Source organism: Artibeus jamaicensis, unplaced genomic scaffold (genome assembly GCF_021234435.1).
Source record: "Artibeus jamaicensis isolate MK-2021 breed Jamaican fruit bat unplaced genomic scaffold, CSHL_Jam_final scaffold_1031, whole genome shotgun sequence".
Taxonomy (NCBI): domain Eukaryota; kingdom Metazoa; phylum Chordata; class Mammalia; order Chiroptera; family Phyllostomidae; genus Artibeus; species Artibeus jamaicensis.
Window position 1 is genome coordinate 1,052,396 of NW_026522026.1, and position 16,123 is coordinate 1,068,518.

A 16,123-nucleotide genomic window follows, 5' to 3' on the forward strand; every position below is an offset into this window, starting at 1 on the left:
AAATCACTGTCATTACTTATTTCAGTAGCAAATGATGATATACAACCCAGTTTTGTCACACTTTGGGAAGGAGAAATGTCTTTTGTTAGGGGAAAAATAAAAGATCACTTTAATTCTATTACATGCTTTTTACACTTGCCTTGTCAGCAATCACTCATTCAGTAGCCTTAATTATAAGCAGTCACTTATTCATAGGGAGGCCAGAAAAGTATATGGATAAGATGATGTCCCAAGGACCTTTTTTAGTGAGAACTCAGCCACTAGTATGGCAAGGAGGTACCACCTTCCAAGCTGACTCACCACACAACACTTTAAGGCTTTTGCTCTTATCTTTTCTGATATGAAAATGAAACTCATTAGCTTTAACATAAAGTAATTGCAAATGATTGCTTACTAACCCCAATCCTGAAAGAACCTACACATTTTTTTCCACAGCAAACAGAAGATAGCAAAATTAGATACCTACTGCTAAAGGGAAAGAAAAAAGATCACATTCCAATAAACACAGCTACAGACACCAGTTCTCACAGCTTAGGACACACATACAAAAACACACTTCCACCTTTAGTAGTAACACTGAAGCTCTTAAGCTGCTTAAGTCATGTTCTTATAGGATGGCAAATGCAAATCAACCATTTCTCCTTACAACATGCCAGGACTTGATGTAATAAAAATATATTTGGTTTATCCACACATTCCAAAATAAATACTCTTAGGTAATCTGCAGCCTGAACCAAGCCTTCATTTATTGACTATTTACAGTACAGTGGTTTTGTGTCTTAGCTGGTAATCAAAGATGGTTATGTATTGAGAGAAGACATAATCTCTCTTCCAGGTATCTCCTCTCAGAAATGTGGGCAAGTTTCACGTTGAAAACTAGAATTGCATCTCCTGGTAACTATGTAGCAGTCGTCACCCTGAGAACAGGAACAAGGCAAAGAAAGTATACAGGACTTTGATTCTCCTACACAGGTGCACAGAAAATTAGTTTATTAAAGACTACATTTTGAAGCCAGCCATTGTGATCCAATATTTAAATAACAAGCTGTTTAATATTAAAGCAGAAAATATTGCCACACTGTGACAGAAGTACAGCTTTATCCATAAACCCTCCACACAATTTTACATTAAAAGCTATTTTTATTTAAGCAAGGCACCCCTACTTGTTCTACAATATGGGATGTGCGACCCCACTGAAAAGCAAAGGAGGGGACTTGGATGGTTTCCTATCTAGCGCTGGTTTAAATTCAAGTGAAGCCATCAGTGTTCTTACCAGTAGGGACTGTTTTGACACGTCACTTCACAGCTTTAAGACTAACATCCCTAATGTTTACCCCAAGCCAAAAAACCAGGGTGGGGGTGTGGGGGGATGTGCTCAGACAACTTTTAGGTTGAGACTAGAATTCCCTCCTGAAGTACACAGGCACTAATGTCAAATGCCAGTGGCACAGGCTTAGAAAGGCAAAACACTGTCAGTACACACACTGATCTGTGTGTTCATTTTCTTTGTTTTGGATAGTTTTGTTTTTAAATTCCTACCCCTAAGTCATCAAATACACCTAAAATTATAGCTACTCTGCCAAACCATAAAGGTCCAAAGGTCTGAAGCCTTTCCTTGCTTTGGTGAGTATTTAGTTAAAATAAATCAGCATTTTATTCCACAGGAAGTTTTATATCACAGCCCTCAAATAAATCATTTTTAAAACAGGGGGTTTTGAAGGACAGTGCTGAATAAAAATATGCAGTCTTCCCATTGGATACTGTATACTCTATGAAAACAAATTATTTAATCATGAAATAAAGACCAGATTTTTAAATCAGATCCTATCCTGGACAGTTTAAACAATATTTAAATTTGCGGTTTATTTAATCCCAAACTGAATCTTCCCTTTTTCTTTCTAAACAGTCCACTATGGAATTTTTCTTATAAGCAATTAACCCCAAACCCTAAAATCCCTTCTCAAGCAGTTGCTGCTAAAAATGTGGAACTTTATATCCCACATCCAAGACAGACGTGCAGATGAAATGCTTCTTGCTTCATCCTGAAAATAAAAGAGAGTATTGAAAATTTACTCAAAATGAAAAAGGGTTAAAGATGTTCCTATACAATTTAAAATAAATTCAGTATTTTTTCCCCCTAATTTCATGAAATTTATCTGACAAATCCATTAAGCTGAGGTAAAGAAAATCAGTTAGGCATTAATATTTGTAGCCTGGTATGAAGATAGGAGATTTAAGTTGAGCACAGAATATATTTTACACAGATTTTAGCTACATGTAAATATTTAATATCATGAGATTGCGGGGCTTTAGATTCAGAAACAGCCCATGAAAACCACTACAAAGAAATTCCCCACGTGTTTTTATGAAATCATTATAGTTAAGTGTCTCAAAGGAAGGCAAGGAACCGTGTAGGAACTATACAGAGGAAAATGGTTACAATGAAATAAATTAAAAGATTTTACAGGCTGCCAAGATGGAGGCTTAAGTGGAAACACTTTGCTTCCTCGCACAACCAAATCTAAAAACAACAAAGTTTTAACAATAAACGCAACCGAACCACACAGAAAATTGAACAATACGGAGTCAGAAAACAATGAACTGCTCAGCAAAACCGGTGAGAGGGGCAAAGCCAGCAGCGGAGTGGGTAGGGCAAAAAAGATCCCCTGACCCAGGCGGTGCACAGACAGCCGAGGGCGCGGGTCCCAGGCTCAGGTTCCAGGTGCGGGCTAGCTACGGGCGGGACCCAGGGAAGGTGTGGCGCGGCTGGCTGTCTGTGGTCGCGCATTTGCGCAAAGATAAACCAGTGAAGAGATGTGCCTTGAGACAGACCATGCAGGCCCCTGCAGTGCAGGGCGGCAGACTCGCACATTTGCCCTCTGATAAACAGGCGGGGGCGAGTGGAGAGGACCACCATTGCTCCTTCTCTGACCCCGCCCCCACATACAGTGTCACAAACCAGCGACCTGGGTGGACCCGCCCTGGTGAATGCCTAAGGCGCCTCTCCTCATACCTAACAGGCACAAACAGATCAAAGCATGGTTCAAGAACAACTCAAAGCCCCAGAGCCAATAAATCTAAGCGATGAAGAAATAGCCAAACTTTCAGATGCACAGTTCAAAACACTGGTGATCAGGATGCTCACAGAACTGGTTGATTTTAGTCACAAATTAGAGGAACATATGAAGCCTAACTAATTGAAATGAATGGTAATGCACAGGAAACCAATAGTAATGGAAAGGAAACTGGGACTCAAATCAAGGGAGTGGACCAGAAGGAAGGAAAAAATGACCAAACAGAAAAATATGAAGAAACAAGAAAGAATTCAAAAAAATGAGGAGAGGCCTAGGAACCTCCAGGACATCTTTAAACGCTCCAACATCCAAATTATAGGGGTACCAGAAGGGGAAGAGGAACAGTCACAAGTGGAAACCTTATTTGAACAAATAATAAAGGAGAACTTCCCCATTCTGGCAAAGGAAATAGACTCCAGGAAATCTAGGAAGCTCAGAGAGTCCCAAAGAAGTTGGACCCAAGAAGGAACACACCAAGGCACATCAACATTACATTAGCCAAGATTAAAATGAAGGAGAGAAATCTAGAAGCAGCAAGAGAAAAGGGGATAGTCACCTACAAAGGAGTTCCCATCAGACTGTCAGCTGATTTCTCAAAAGAGACCTTACAGGCAAGAAGGGGCTGGAAAGAAGTATTCCAAGTCATGAAATCCAAAGACCTATATCCAAGATTGATCTGTCCAGCAAAGCTTTCATTTAGAATGGAAGGACAGATAAAGTGCTTCTCAGATAAGAGCAAAATCAAGGAGTTCATCATCACCAAGCCCTTATTATATGAAATGTTAAAGGGACTTACCTAAGAAAAAGAAGATAAAAAAGATGGAAAGAAGATAAAAAAGAAAGGACAGTGAACTCACAGTTATTAAGAACCACACCTAAAACAAAAGCAAACTAAGAGGACAGCTAGATCAGGAGTGGAACCATAGAAATGAAGATCACATGGAGGGTTAGCAACAGGGGAGTGGGAGAAGGAGAAGGGGGGAGAAGGTACAGAAAATAAGTAGCATAGATGGTAGGTAGAAAATAGGGGGGAGGGTAAGAATAGTAGGGGAAATATAGAATCTAAAGAATGTGAGACACATGTTCATGAACTAAAGGGGGGATGGTGGGGGAGGGGTGTACAGGGTGGAGGGGAATGGAGGGGGGTAAATAGAACAAATGTAATGGCATAATCAATAAAATAAAAAATATATTAAAAAATTAAAATACAGGAAAATCCATCAAAAAATTAAGTAGGAAACCAGCTGACCTTAAAAATAAATAAAAAAATAAAAATAAAAAAATAAAAGATTTTATAGGGTAAAAAAAGGCACCACATAACATCTGGTCAAAGGAAAAGACATCAGGACGATGTATTTCATAGATTTGTCACAAGTACGTTAACTCTATGAAATCACATTCTACTGCCTAGTACAACCCTTTTTATAACACCATTTTAGGTACAGAAACATGATACACCAAGTATATGTATCACTGATAGGCCCTGGTTTTGAATGAACCATTTTACACATCTTAACAATATCTCAGAACTGAGGAAATTAACATTTAGAAAGAAAAATGAATGCAAGCACATTTCCAGTATATTATGATTTATAGTTACTAAAGGTGAAAAATTTTCAGGCACGCAAAATGATAAATGTTGAGAAAGATGCAAAAAGGCTGTGTATGGGGAAAATACTCAAAGCCACTGTACTATAACAATGAATTATTTCCCAGGAGAGTACCATTCCCTATACTGATGCTTCAATTATCATGACTAGTTTCACCTTTATTAAAGAGAATGGCCCCAGCATGTTACAAATGTGTGAGATACTAATTAATTCATCACTAGAAAATAATTTCTACAATTCTACCTCTTAAATTTACCTTCTGCTCTGGAGTCCCTGGAAGTCTTATTTCCCCTTTGGACATGAATTCAGGAACAATTCAATATACCTATGTTCTGAGAATGACAAAGAAAAAGATTCATGTCAAAAAGCTGAAAAGGCGAACATAATACTATAGCTATTTTTCTTATAGCTCAGACAGAAACTCAAATCCTTTCCCCATTTCTTTCTTAAGTAAAATAAAAAACAAAATTAAAAAATCCTAACTAACTCTACAGACAGAAATAATGCAGGATAATCAAATGCTTTTCATTATAATACAATGTTTCATCCTTTTTACATTTAATTTAGGAGGATTAATAAAGCATAATTTTCCCAGTGAAATACTCTAGGCAAAATTCCAAAACAGAACAAGGTGCTGGTGAGTGAAGACACGCGCCAGAAACGACGACGATAACCGCGGGCAGCACTCACGGACGTGGGACCGATCCTTGAGCATCGCTGCCACGGCATCCTCATGGGTATCGAAGTGCACATCCGCTTCTCCGGTGGCCTTCCCACTGGAACTGTATTCCATGGTGATTCTAACAGGCTTCAGTGGAGCAAAAAACTAAGCAAACAAAGGAAGCCAAAAAGAACACAATGGTACTAGGCCCAATTTCTGTACGTCTAATGGTTCTGCATTTTTCTTTCAGACTGTGATTCATATGCTTTGATTAATTTGTTTTGAGGAAATCTCTTTAAGCAACAAAGTAGACATCTACCACCTCTCTGGCTTTACTGATTTCCTTAGAACTCAACATTCATTTCAAACATCCATTTACAGAGAACTTAAACTATAAATCCACTACCACAAGACAAATATTTCTCAACATTTTTTATACCAACAAAGACCACTTTTATTATTCCTCCCACACACATCCTTCCCTGTTTCTAAAGACTCTCTTCTCTGTCCAACAAATATACTTTATTTCTTAATAATTCATTTTTAACATTTTTTCAGCAGACATACACCTGATAACCAGTTTCTTATCAGCACTACAGAAGCAGAGGCTACCACCTGAGTGGTTATCATTCCAAACCAAAGCAACAGAGTGTAATACTTTTATCAGACTGTGCAACCTTCATTTAGGTAAAGATCTGGTACCTATTAGGCTTTTTGAAATAATAAAGATAACTGAGGCCCCACTGCTAACTGAAAACTCTAGGTTTGGATCTACCTTAAGTTTATGTTCTCAAGTTCAAGTCAATAAGGGCTTTGTTGCTTTATCTTTTCATTGCATACAGTATCTATTATAAAATAAAATTAAAAGACGGCCACATGGTCTAATGAAAACTCCCAACATTTAAGAGTCCTAAATTCTGTCTAGAACGTAACTGCTCTGTGGCAAGTTCCCCTGGAGCTCAGTTTCCTAAGTTCAAAGCTGCTGTGTTGAACCATTTTAGAGAAACCAAACTTTCTCTGACTAAAAACCTGTATCATACTATTTTGCATCTATAAAATTTTATCCACTCTACATTTCACCTTAAAACCCAATAACGTCCACTCCTGGCTGGTGCGGCTCAGTGGACTGAGTGCCAGCCTGAGAACCAAACGGTGGCCAGTTTGATTCTCAGTCAGGGCACATGCCTGGGTTGTGGTCCAGGTCCACAGTGGGGGGCATGTGAAAGGCGACCACACAAGGATGTTTCTCTCTCCTTTCCTTCCCCTCTCTCTAAAAACAACTAAATTAAAAATCTTAAAAAAAAACAAACAAACCCCAAAACCTAATAGCATCCATACTTCTCAGGTAAAGAAAATGAAACAAGCCTCGGCAACCATGGAGAAGCCATCGTACTGTCCACAGGTACTCCAGAAATACTGCATTTTCTTCTCTACCTTCCTGAAACTAACTGAAGTTCAATTCTAGAACTTTCACTCAAACCTACTGAGACTGGAATCTTACGGCCACGCACGTTTATAATGTCCTGGGCGTTGGCTTGGAAAGGCAGTCCTCTCATGTGCACACAATGTAGCGAGGACGCGGTTCCAAAATCAGCAGCCTCCGGGAGCTTTTCTGACACCTCCTCAGGCAGCTCTGGGAGGTGGAACAAGCAGCACAGTCAGGAGCATAAAAACTCCGAGAATTAAGAGATTACAATTAGGTATGACCTTTCTGTCAAAATCCTCAATTCCTCTTGAACCAGTAAGAAGGGCTTTAATTTTAAAAGCCAAAATGATAGAGATTCCTGCCACTTTACGAATGTCACCTGAACACCAGTAAGATTTTGTGCCTCAACCCATTACCAGATTATAAAAGAACACCTTTCTGTAACAACAGGGAGGAGAAAAAATGGTTATTAATGAAAAAAATAAAGGAAAGAGTAACTTTCTGGGTTATGGGTGAAAGAAAGAAGAAAGGAAGGAAAAAGAAAAGTTAACAGGATAATCCCAGGGCACTGATTTAAAAAGGATTTATCAAACTTCAAAGATTCTAAATGTTGCTTTGGGGCTGGGAACCCCAGGAATAACTTACATAAGGAGATAAACAAAACTCCTTACTTCAGTCAGCATTACTGCTCTCTACCCAGCGCTTCCCCCTCCTTAGTCTATTGACATTTTGCTTCCTTTTGTTCTATCTGTGCCACCCGGCTTTCCCGATATAGAACCTACAAAAATTATTACATTTAAAAATCTTATGATTAAGCCCTTCTACATATATTCAAAGTGCATACTACACTCAACTCAATTTCCTGGTCTGATAGTCTTACAATTTCATACAACATGGTAAAAAAATTTTTAACAAATATCAAAACATACAATACAGACCCAATTAAGTCTCAACAAATGGCAGGTCCTTACCTATTTCCTTCTCACTTTCAAAAGCTGTCATAGGTCGAACATCCTCATTTATTTCATGTTCTTCAAAGACCACTTCAGGCTCAGTTATATACTTAGCAGACGGAGATGCCATTTTCCTTCCCTTATGAGCACCGACATATGTTCGAACTTCATTCCTTCTGCTTGGAAATATCTCTATATATCTATGTCAAAGCAAAAGAGAACAAGCACAAATGGTGCCGAATAACCTTACATTGGACTTGTTTAAAATAAAACATGTATATATACTATTTCCAACAACTTAATGAAACACAAGAGCCACAGGATAATAGGTATGTGTGTGCTTGGGGGCGGGGAGTACTCTCAAAAGAACAGACCACTGATTTAGTCACCCTGAAGATCAGTTTTCTTCATACACATTTTAACAGCATTTTCTACCTTACTTGCTTCATGAGAACTATACCAAGAGTAATTGTGTGTATGCGAAGAATTAATCTGGTATGAAGGATTTTTGTACTGAAGCCCTAAAATTCAATTCTGTGAAAATCAATCGTATCTGTATAAGATATTAAAAGTCACAGTGTATGAGGAGCTAACTTCCTCCAGAATGTTGCTCAGAGTCCAGTGAGACTCAGGAACTAAACGTCAGTTCTGACCTGCCCGGCAGGGAGGCTGCCTGTTAAATCCAAGCTTCTGGATCCAGTTTTCTTTTCTCATCACTGCTTTTCCAAATCAGGTTATTAAGCTTGAATTGTAAAAAGCATTTCTATTTACAGGCCTATAAAGATTAGATGAGCTGCATTTTTAATTTATTGAAGAGATTGCTACACTGCCTTAACACTGTCCCCTACAATAACTCTGATGTGTTTTTCCAAGATACACACAATATGAAGACCAGTGAAGAAAAGGGGGTGGGAGGGAACACTCTGCACACGCTTTTCCACTTAAAATTGAATACAGACCTCCGAACCAGTTCTATAAGTAATTCTGACAATGGCTCTACCAAGTGGAATGGCTTTTTTTTTTAATTTCAAAGGAGTCAAGTGAAATGCCAGAAAGCAACAAAAAGGTGACTTAAATTTTGACTTTTGAAAACTCCTCCAAAATTAAAGCCAAAACACAACAGAAGCCACCCATCACTATTTGCATCCTAAGGTGATACAATATATAGCACACAGAATCATCTCACAGGGTGTCCAAACTTCTGACGTTTCTGGTTTCTGTGCCACACTGGAAGAAGAGTTTATCTCGGGCCACACATTAAATACACGAACACTAACGAAAACTGATGAGCAAAAAAATAAAAAAGGCTTTAAGTAAATTTGTGATTTCGTGTTGGACCATATTCATAGCCATCCTGGGCTGCATGTGGCCCACAGGTTAGACACCCCTGACAGAGTGTCCACATCAAAATGTTAGCTTGACTGCCCTGGCTGGTGTAGCTCAGTGGACTGAGCGCGGGCCTGTGAACCAGACAATCGTGGCTCGATTCCCAGTCACGGCACATACCGGGGTTGCAGGCCAGTTCCCAACAGGGGACGCACAAAAAGGCAGCCATACATTGATGTTTCTCTCCCTCTCTCCTTTTTTTAAAATCTTAAAAAAAAAATGTTAGCTGGAAACCAATTCAAGACTTTAGCCCTAACTTCCAGCTGTTAGGGAGTAATACGGGATACAAAGAACATGTTAAATGACACCATGAGGAAGCAATAACATAAATATAGTGCATGAGACAGTGTACAGGACAATGGACCCAATTTCTTCAAAAGTCAACAACATTTAAAAAGGTGGAGAGGCCCTGGTTGGTGTGGCTCAGTGGACTAAACACCAGCCTGAGAACCAAAGGGTCACCAGTTCGATTCCCAGTCAGGGTACGCACCTGGGTTGTCGGCCAGGTCCCCGGGAGGGGGCACACGAGGGGCAACCACACATTGATGTTTCTCTCCCATTCTTCCTCCCTCCCCTGCCCTCTCTCTAAAAATAAATAAATAAATAATATCTTTGAAAAGAATGCATATGCACCTGTTTCTAAAAAAACTTTTTTAAAAATGGGGAGGGAATAAAAAAATAATGAAGGGGATTTGCTTTACTTTAAAAGAACTGCAAACATAACAATCAAATACAGTGTGGACTATGCCTGGATTCTGGTGCAAAAAAAGCCCCAACTGTAATGACATATTAGTTATAATTTTAAAGATGTGACTTCAGTCACAATTTTAGGGCTTCAGTACAAAATCCTTCATACCAGATTAATTCTTCGCATACACGCAATTACCCTTGGTATAGTTCTCATGAAGCAAATAAGGTAGAAAATGCTGTTAAAATGTGTATGAAGAAAACTTATCTCCAGGGTGATTAAATCAGTGCTCTGTTCTTTCGAGAGTACTCTCCCCCCCTCCCCGGCACACACATATACCTATTATTTTATGGCATTAGATAATAAATTGTTGCTAATTTTGTTAGATGTGATAATACAGACCTCATGTAAGAAAAAGCATTTTAAAGATGCATACTGAAATAACAGGTACAGCAAATTACAAATCAGCAATTTGTTAACAGGCTCTTGAAAGCTCAGCCTACCATTCTACTTTTCTGCATTTAGATCATCTGACATCATGTCACAGTGCAGTCATCAAAATGACCCAGCGATGACAGGCCCGCATCAGTGTATCTGCTTCACTCACCGGTTACCAATCTCCTCCCTGTGTTTCAATAGGGCTTGACTGGCCATTTCTGGTTCTTCAAACTGCACGTAGGCTTCTCCTGTTTTTCTTCTCCCTCTGTAGTCCATCACAAAAGTAATGTCTACTATATTCAGTCCTAGGACACCCAAAAATTACCACAAATGAGTGCTGCTAACAGGAGCTTTTTTTATCCTTAAAATTAACAGTCATCCATATACTAATTTTTTTACTTTCTTAGTAAAATCTGGGAGCTGCTCTACCAATCCCGAAGACTGATACAAGCTTCACTGGAAGAACATTTTTATGTGGCCAAAAACCAGTAACACCCACACAACTATATTTGCAGAATGGTTAGGGTCCCAGCATTCACATACAACACAATTCTGTCTCTCTTTTTTGCCATTATATAGTAGGGGAAATAAAGATCTTGACTAACATCACTACTAATGATGCACGCTTTACAGCTAAGAATTAAATAATGCTACTAAATCATATAAATTGCTACTGTCTTAATATGGACATTGTTATGAGAGGGTATTTTCCCTCAATAGTAAATAAACCCACATGAACTATTTTGCAATCTGCTGTCTTGATCACCATGCTAGGTAAAACACTCATATAATCAACGAAGATAGGAAATTCGAATGAAGAGTTCTCCCCCCAAGAAACCTAATATAACTGCATGCAGTTGTCTAGGAAAAGGTTCATGTGAGATAAAGAAGGAGACAATGGGGGGGGGAGGTGCGAGGCCCCAGAAATGTAAAACTGAAAAGCACCTGCAAAGAAGTCTACAATGTCTTTCTCGTTGCAACTGTAAGGCAGTCCTCTCAAACGAACCACACCATCATTTACCACAGGCGAAGATTTGACCTGCAGGCTCTTCATTAAGGCATCCACATCTTCATTGTTGATCTCATATACTACAAAGCAAAAGCATAAAAGGTATGTCAAATTTACATAACAAGGCCTTGAAAAAGTCACACTTGGTGGGACATCCAAGAATTGAAAAAGCAGCGTTTTTCCATCTTTATGTACTTCTTTGGAGAAAATAACAAATGACATTTACTGAATATTTACCATGTGACAGGAGTCCCTCATTTAAACAGCACAAATTGTGAGGTAAACTCGGCCAACATCTCCATTTTATAGATAAAACACAGACAATCTCTGGGATCCTTTTTGCACCCTATAAAAGGGGTGTATTCCTAATATTTAACTGCTAAGGATGAAATGAAAGTGCCTTGGGAAGTAGAAGTCTAATGAAATGATCCTGAAAGCCCGCAAGGTGACATCACGTACCTTCCACATACCGCTGACCCATGTACAGGCGGTGCTTTTCTAAGGCTTTCTGCACATCCTGCTCCGACTCCATCTCAATTAAGGCATCACCCCTTCGCTTCCCATCTCTATTTAAGAGGAAGTGTATTCCATTCTCACCATTGCGAATCCTGCAATCTAAAAGTATGTGAGTAAAAAATCAATTAAAACCAGAAATTAAACTTTTAACTCCATTATATAAGTCACTCGAATGCAATCCTCCAACAACAAAGCAGAGCAGGAACCAAAACACCTGCCATATGTCTTCCACAAACTCCCTCACTGAAGCCATCCAAATGCCAGTGTGGTGGTCGTCTCTCAAACATTCCACGTGAAAAGAATAAGCAAACTTTACTGCACAGAAGCTTATGATTTCCTGATCATTCAATGGCAATTTAAGCTAGGCTAAACAAAAGAAATGTATTATGTTCCAACGCTTCCATGGTTACGTTTTATGAATGTGTCTTCTTTTGTTACAATCGTAACCAGAAAAACTCTAAAAAGCCCTAGAAGAATAATTTTGCTACCATCATTTAACCTTTCCCCTTTTTATTACTAAGAAAACACATCTTCATACTTCATACCTCTTTTACTAGAAAGGGAACAAGTAAAAGATGTACATTGGCTTGATGAAATGCTTGACCACACAAAGCGATGCACATTGAGGTACTTAGTACATGTCACACTGTTTTTTAACATCTGTGACAGAATCTTCTAAAACTCTCTTAAAAGGAAAATTAAAAATCAGTTAGATACAGAAATGAAAAACCAACCACAGATTTGCAAACCTCCCAAACATGTTACTAAGGGAACTATGTCACTTAACACTAAGTGATCTTGTATGCTAAATGTATTACCTAAAGATCTCTTAACCCATGTTCCCACTAACATAGTTCCACTAACGGGTTTGTCTTTTGATCTTTACATAATAAAACATGAGAGAAAACTGGTTTTATTAAATTTTAGTCTTAGTGTTAAATTTTTTGTTGTCTTAACATTACACTTTTTGTTGCATTTGGTCTTAAAACTGGTGTGCATCACCAATGGTACTCACAGTGTCACTCGGTACACACCAGCAAGATGAGACAATTCTAAACCATCAAATAAGATGCTTATGGCAGTTTAGCTTGGATTTGGGGGCACTATCTTCCACTCAGACAAAATCACATATTTAAAACATACATAAAAGGTACCTGAAAAAAAGCTAAGCACATCTTCTACAGTGCACGACCACGGTAATCCTTGAGCACGAATGAGATACACATCATCCACCTCGTCTCCTAACTTGGATGGGGCCACCTCATACTCGGGGAGAGGTGGAAGGTCTTCCAGGTAGGTTGTTTTAGATTCCTTCCAAAAGAAATAAAGAAACACAAAAATATTTCTTTGACAACCTACTTAGAAAATGTTTACTGCTGCAAACTAATGCTCTGGATGTTATTCTCAGGACAGGCAAGAAATACACTTCACAAATGTAACTCATCCTGTTTTGGCTTAAATTGTGCATTCTAAAGCAACACACAGGTATATTCCAATGGTTTGGCAAGACACAAATTTTATTCAGGACTTGTTTTGAAATTCTTCAGTCCCGAATTACACTTAAGAATAGTGCTTTTGCTAAGACAGAACAAGAGGGGTCCCTTCAACTTGACAACTATGTGAGTGCCTCCTACTTAATGTGTGCCATTTACACCTGGGGTGTCAAACTCATTTTCACCAGGGGCCACATCAGCCTCGCCGTTGCCTTCAAAGGGCTGAATGTAATTTTAGGACTGGATAAATGTAACTACTCCTTAGGAGTTGAAAGAGAGCTCAGCACTGCTGCCCAACACAACAAGGTGGAGGGCCAGATTAGGCCCGTGGGCCTTGTGTTTGCCACCTGTGATCTACACTAAGACAAGCATACAAGATGGGATGCTTTAAGTGCTAGATGATACAAGATATTGTATGAATTCAAAACAGCACTAAGCGTAGAATCAAGACATGTTATCAGATGGACCTTGAAGGGAGAACAGCCTTCCAACAGTGGCATATAAAGGGAAGGGCATTCCAGTTTGAGAGGTGAGAGGAGGAAGTAATATGAACAAAAGCCCATTTGCAATACAGCAATAATCCCATTTGGCTAAACTGTAGGGTCCAATCAGAAGCCAAGGAAGATGAGCTGGCAAAAGGAACTTGGTACCATTTAGCAGAGGGTCTTGAGTGTTAAGCTCGGTGTGTCTCCTTAACCTGGTAGGCAAAAAGGGGTTAACAAAAGACATTTAGAAGTGGATAAATCAACAAGACAGCAGGGTGCTTAGAAAGGTTAACCTGTCAACTAGTATGTGAGAACCAACTGGATAGAAAAAAAATCATAAAAGGCAAGAGCAGTTATGTGAGGTAACAGGAGCCTCAGACATATCTAAAGAACTCTATTTTACAAAACTAAGCAAAAATTGGAATTTAATCAGATTCCAGTAAGTACCATAACATGAGTGGGCAGACAACTCGGGAAGCAGGATTTGCATTCTACTGACCTAAGGAAAGAGATTCCTTTGTACTCTCACTGTTCACATGAAGACTCATGTCTAATTCTATGGAAATAATGATAAACGTAAACCTCTAGCAGAGGTCTAATACATTTTTAATAAGAATGCAACTAGTAGTACAATTAACATGGGAAGACAACTCAGGCTTTAAGACAAATGACTTGCAGTCTACTGGGCTAAAGAGAGATACTTCACTCCTATGTATATTAGCATCATTTTCAGGAAGATTTTAAGATGTCAGTAACAAATGTCAGCACAGTGCATAACACTAGTAGAGACTCAACAGATATTATCATAGTCAATTTCAGAGGAAAAAAGAAGTAAAGAGAGTAGCCTGCTCATAAGGGCTTACTAGAGATGGTTTGTTTTTTAATAAAGGCAACATTCCCCAATGTCCCAGAATTCCATAAACATCAGAAGCTTTTACAGAAAAGGGCAGCAGAAAGTATTGGGCCAGGATTCAAGTCAATTAGCTCAGCCACTGGCAGACAGCAGCCATGCTGATTAGCCTCCCAGTTTGCCTAAGTTCAAGGAGAAACACAAAGTGAATTTAGATAAATATGAACCCAAGGCATCAGGCGCTGAATAGTCGAAAAGTGTAGTGACGTTTCCCAGATGTCATGTAACAAGCAGAAGGGTTCCTGCAAGGCACAAAATAGCTGTAATCTGAGTTCTTAAAGCACACACTGATTTTTAAAAGGACAACACTGTAAATCCACTCCTAGATCCCCAAATCGTGTCCTAGACGCCCCCTCTCCTTGCCTCCCCTCCCCCAGTCAGTCTCCGCACAGTCCTTTCGGCGGCGACCCTTGGTGGTACAAGGCTTTCTGTCAAGGAAAGTGGAGGTGCAGAGGTGACCTTCAGTAATCTGGGGCAGCCCGCCTTCCCTAACGACAGTAGACAGAGCAGCATTGGGCATGACCCTCCTTCCCCACGAATCCAGCCCACGCAACTGTGCGCGTGAACCTTCAAATAAGCGGGCTGCCCGGGCCTAATGCTCTGGCTGCACGAAAATTCCCATAGCTCCGCAGACTCAGCCTCCCAACTTCACAACCTGCGGACTGAGGGCGACAGGGATGCAGGATGAGGGCGTCAAGAGTCTCATAAAACCTACCATGGGCCGCAGGAAACAAGGCCTCAACATTCACCCCCAGCCACACTTACACTCCACAACCGACCAGACTCACAGGAGAACAAAACAAGGAGAAAACCCAAAGCCGGGAGAGCGTCCCTTGCTCAGAGGCCCAATAGGAGGACTGGGCAGCCGGGGGCGGGTATGCGGCGTGAGCCGCGGATCCCGGGCCGCGCACGCGGAGGAGCGCGGGGACGCGTGCGCGCGGCCCTTCGGGGAGCCCACGTACCTGGCTGTAACCCCGCGCCGGGCCCGCGGCCGCAGCCAAGGACTGCGGCAGCAGAGGGGCGCGCAAGGCCGGGTAAGAGGCGGCAGCCGTGGCGGCGGCGGACACGGCCGCAGGGGGAGGCCCCGCCAGTCTCCCGGTGGGCGCAGGCCCGGTATGGAGGCCCCGCGTCTGTGAGGCGGCGGCCGCGGCGGCCCCGAGCAACAGTAGCAACCGGCGACGGCCGGAGACTTCCGAAGGAAAAGTGCCGGCGGCAGAGTAAAAGGGCAGGCAGGCGGCGCCTGTGCGCCGGCAGCTGCTGCAGTTGCAGCCGCAGCCCCGGAGCAGCGCCCCGAGCACCCAGCGGGTCCCGGCCATGGACTCCGGAGGCGGCGCGGGGCCTGTAGGCAGCTGCGGCTGCAGCGGGAGTGGAGGGGAAGTGGAATCCAGGGCCGGGGAGGGGCGCCAGGCACATGCGCCGCGGGCACTGGGGACAGCAAGGAGTCCCGAGGAGGCGGGGGAGAGAGCGCAGCTCC

General features: G+C 41.0%; 1 protein-coding gene across 2 annotated transcripts; it reads right to left on the minus strand.

Annotated features, from left to right (window-relative positions):
• Positions 1 to 717: 717 nt before the first annotated feature.
• On the minus strand, positions 718 to 16,060 carry GRSF1 (G-rich RNA sequence binding factor 1). 2 transcript variants are annotated; one of them, XM_037148627.2, is made up of 10 exons: positions 15,612 to 16,060; positions 12,916 to 13,072; positions 11,705 to 11,860; positions 11,182 to 11,325; positions 10,406 to 10,541; positions 7,743 to 7,924; positions 6,857 to 6,978; positions 5,375 to 5,510; positions 4,941 to 5,016; positions 718 to 2,042 (listed from the first exon to the last, which is right to left on the minus strand). In XM_037148627.2, the coding sequence occupies exons 1-9, from the start codon at positions 15,963 to 15,965 to the stop codon at positions 4,967 to 4,969; spliced, it is 1,437 nt and encodes a 478-aa protein (XP_037004522.2). In that variant the 5' UTR covers positions 15,966 to 16,060; the 3' UTR covers positions 718 to 2,042; positions 4,941 to 4,966. The 2 variants fall into 2 exon arrangements, with proteins under 2 accessions (XP_037004522.2, XP_037004523.2); XM_037148628.2 differs by lacking the exon at positions 15,612 to 16,060 and adding an exon at positions 15,365 to 15,454.
• Between the last annotated feature and the right edge of the window lie 63 nt (positions 16,061 to 16,123).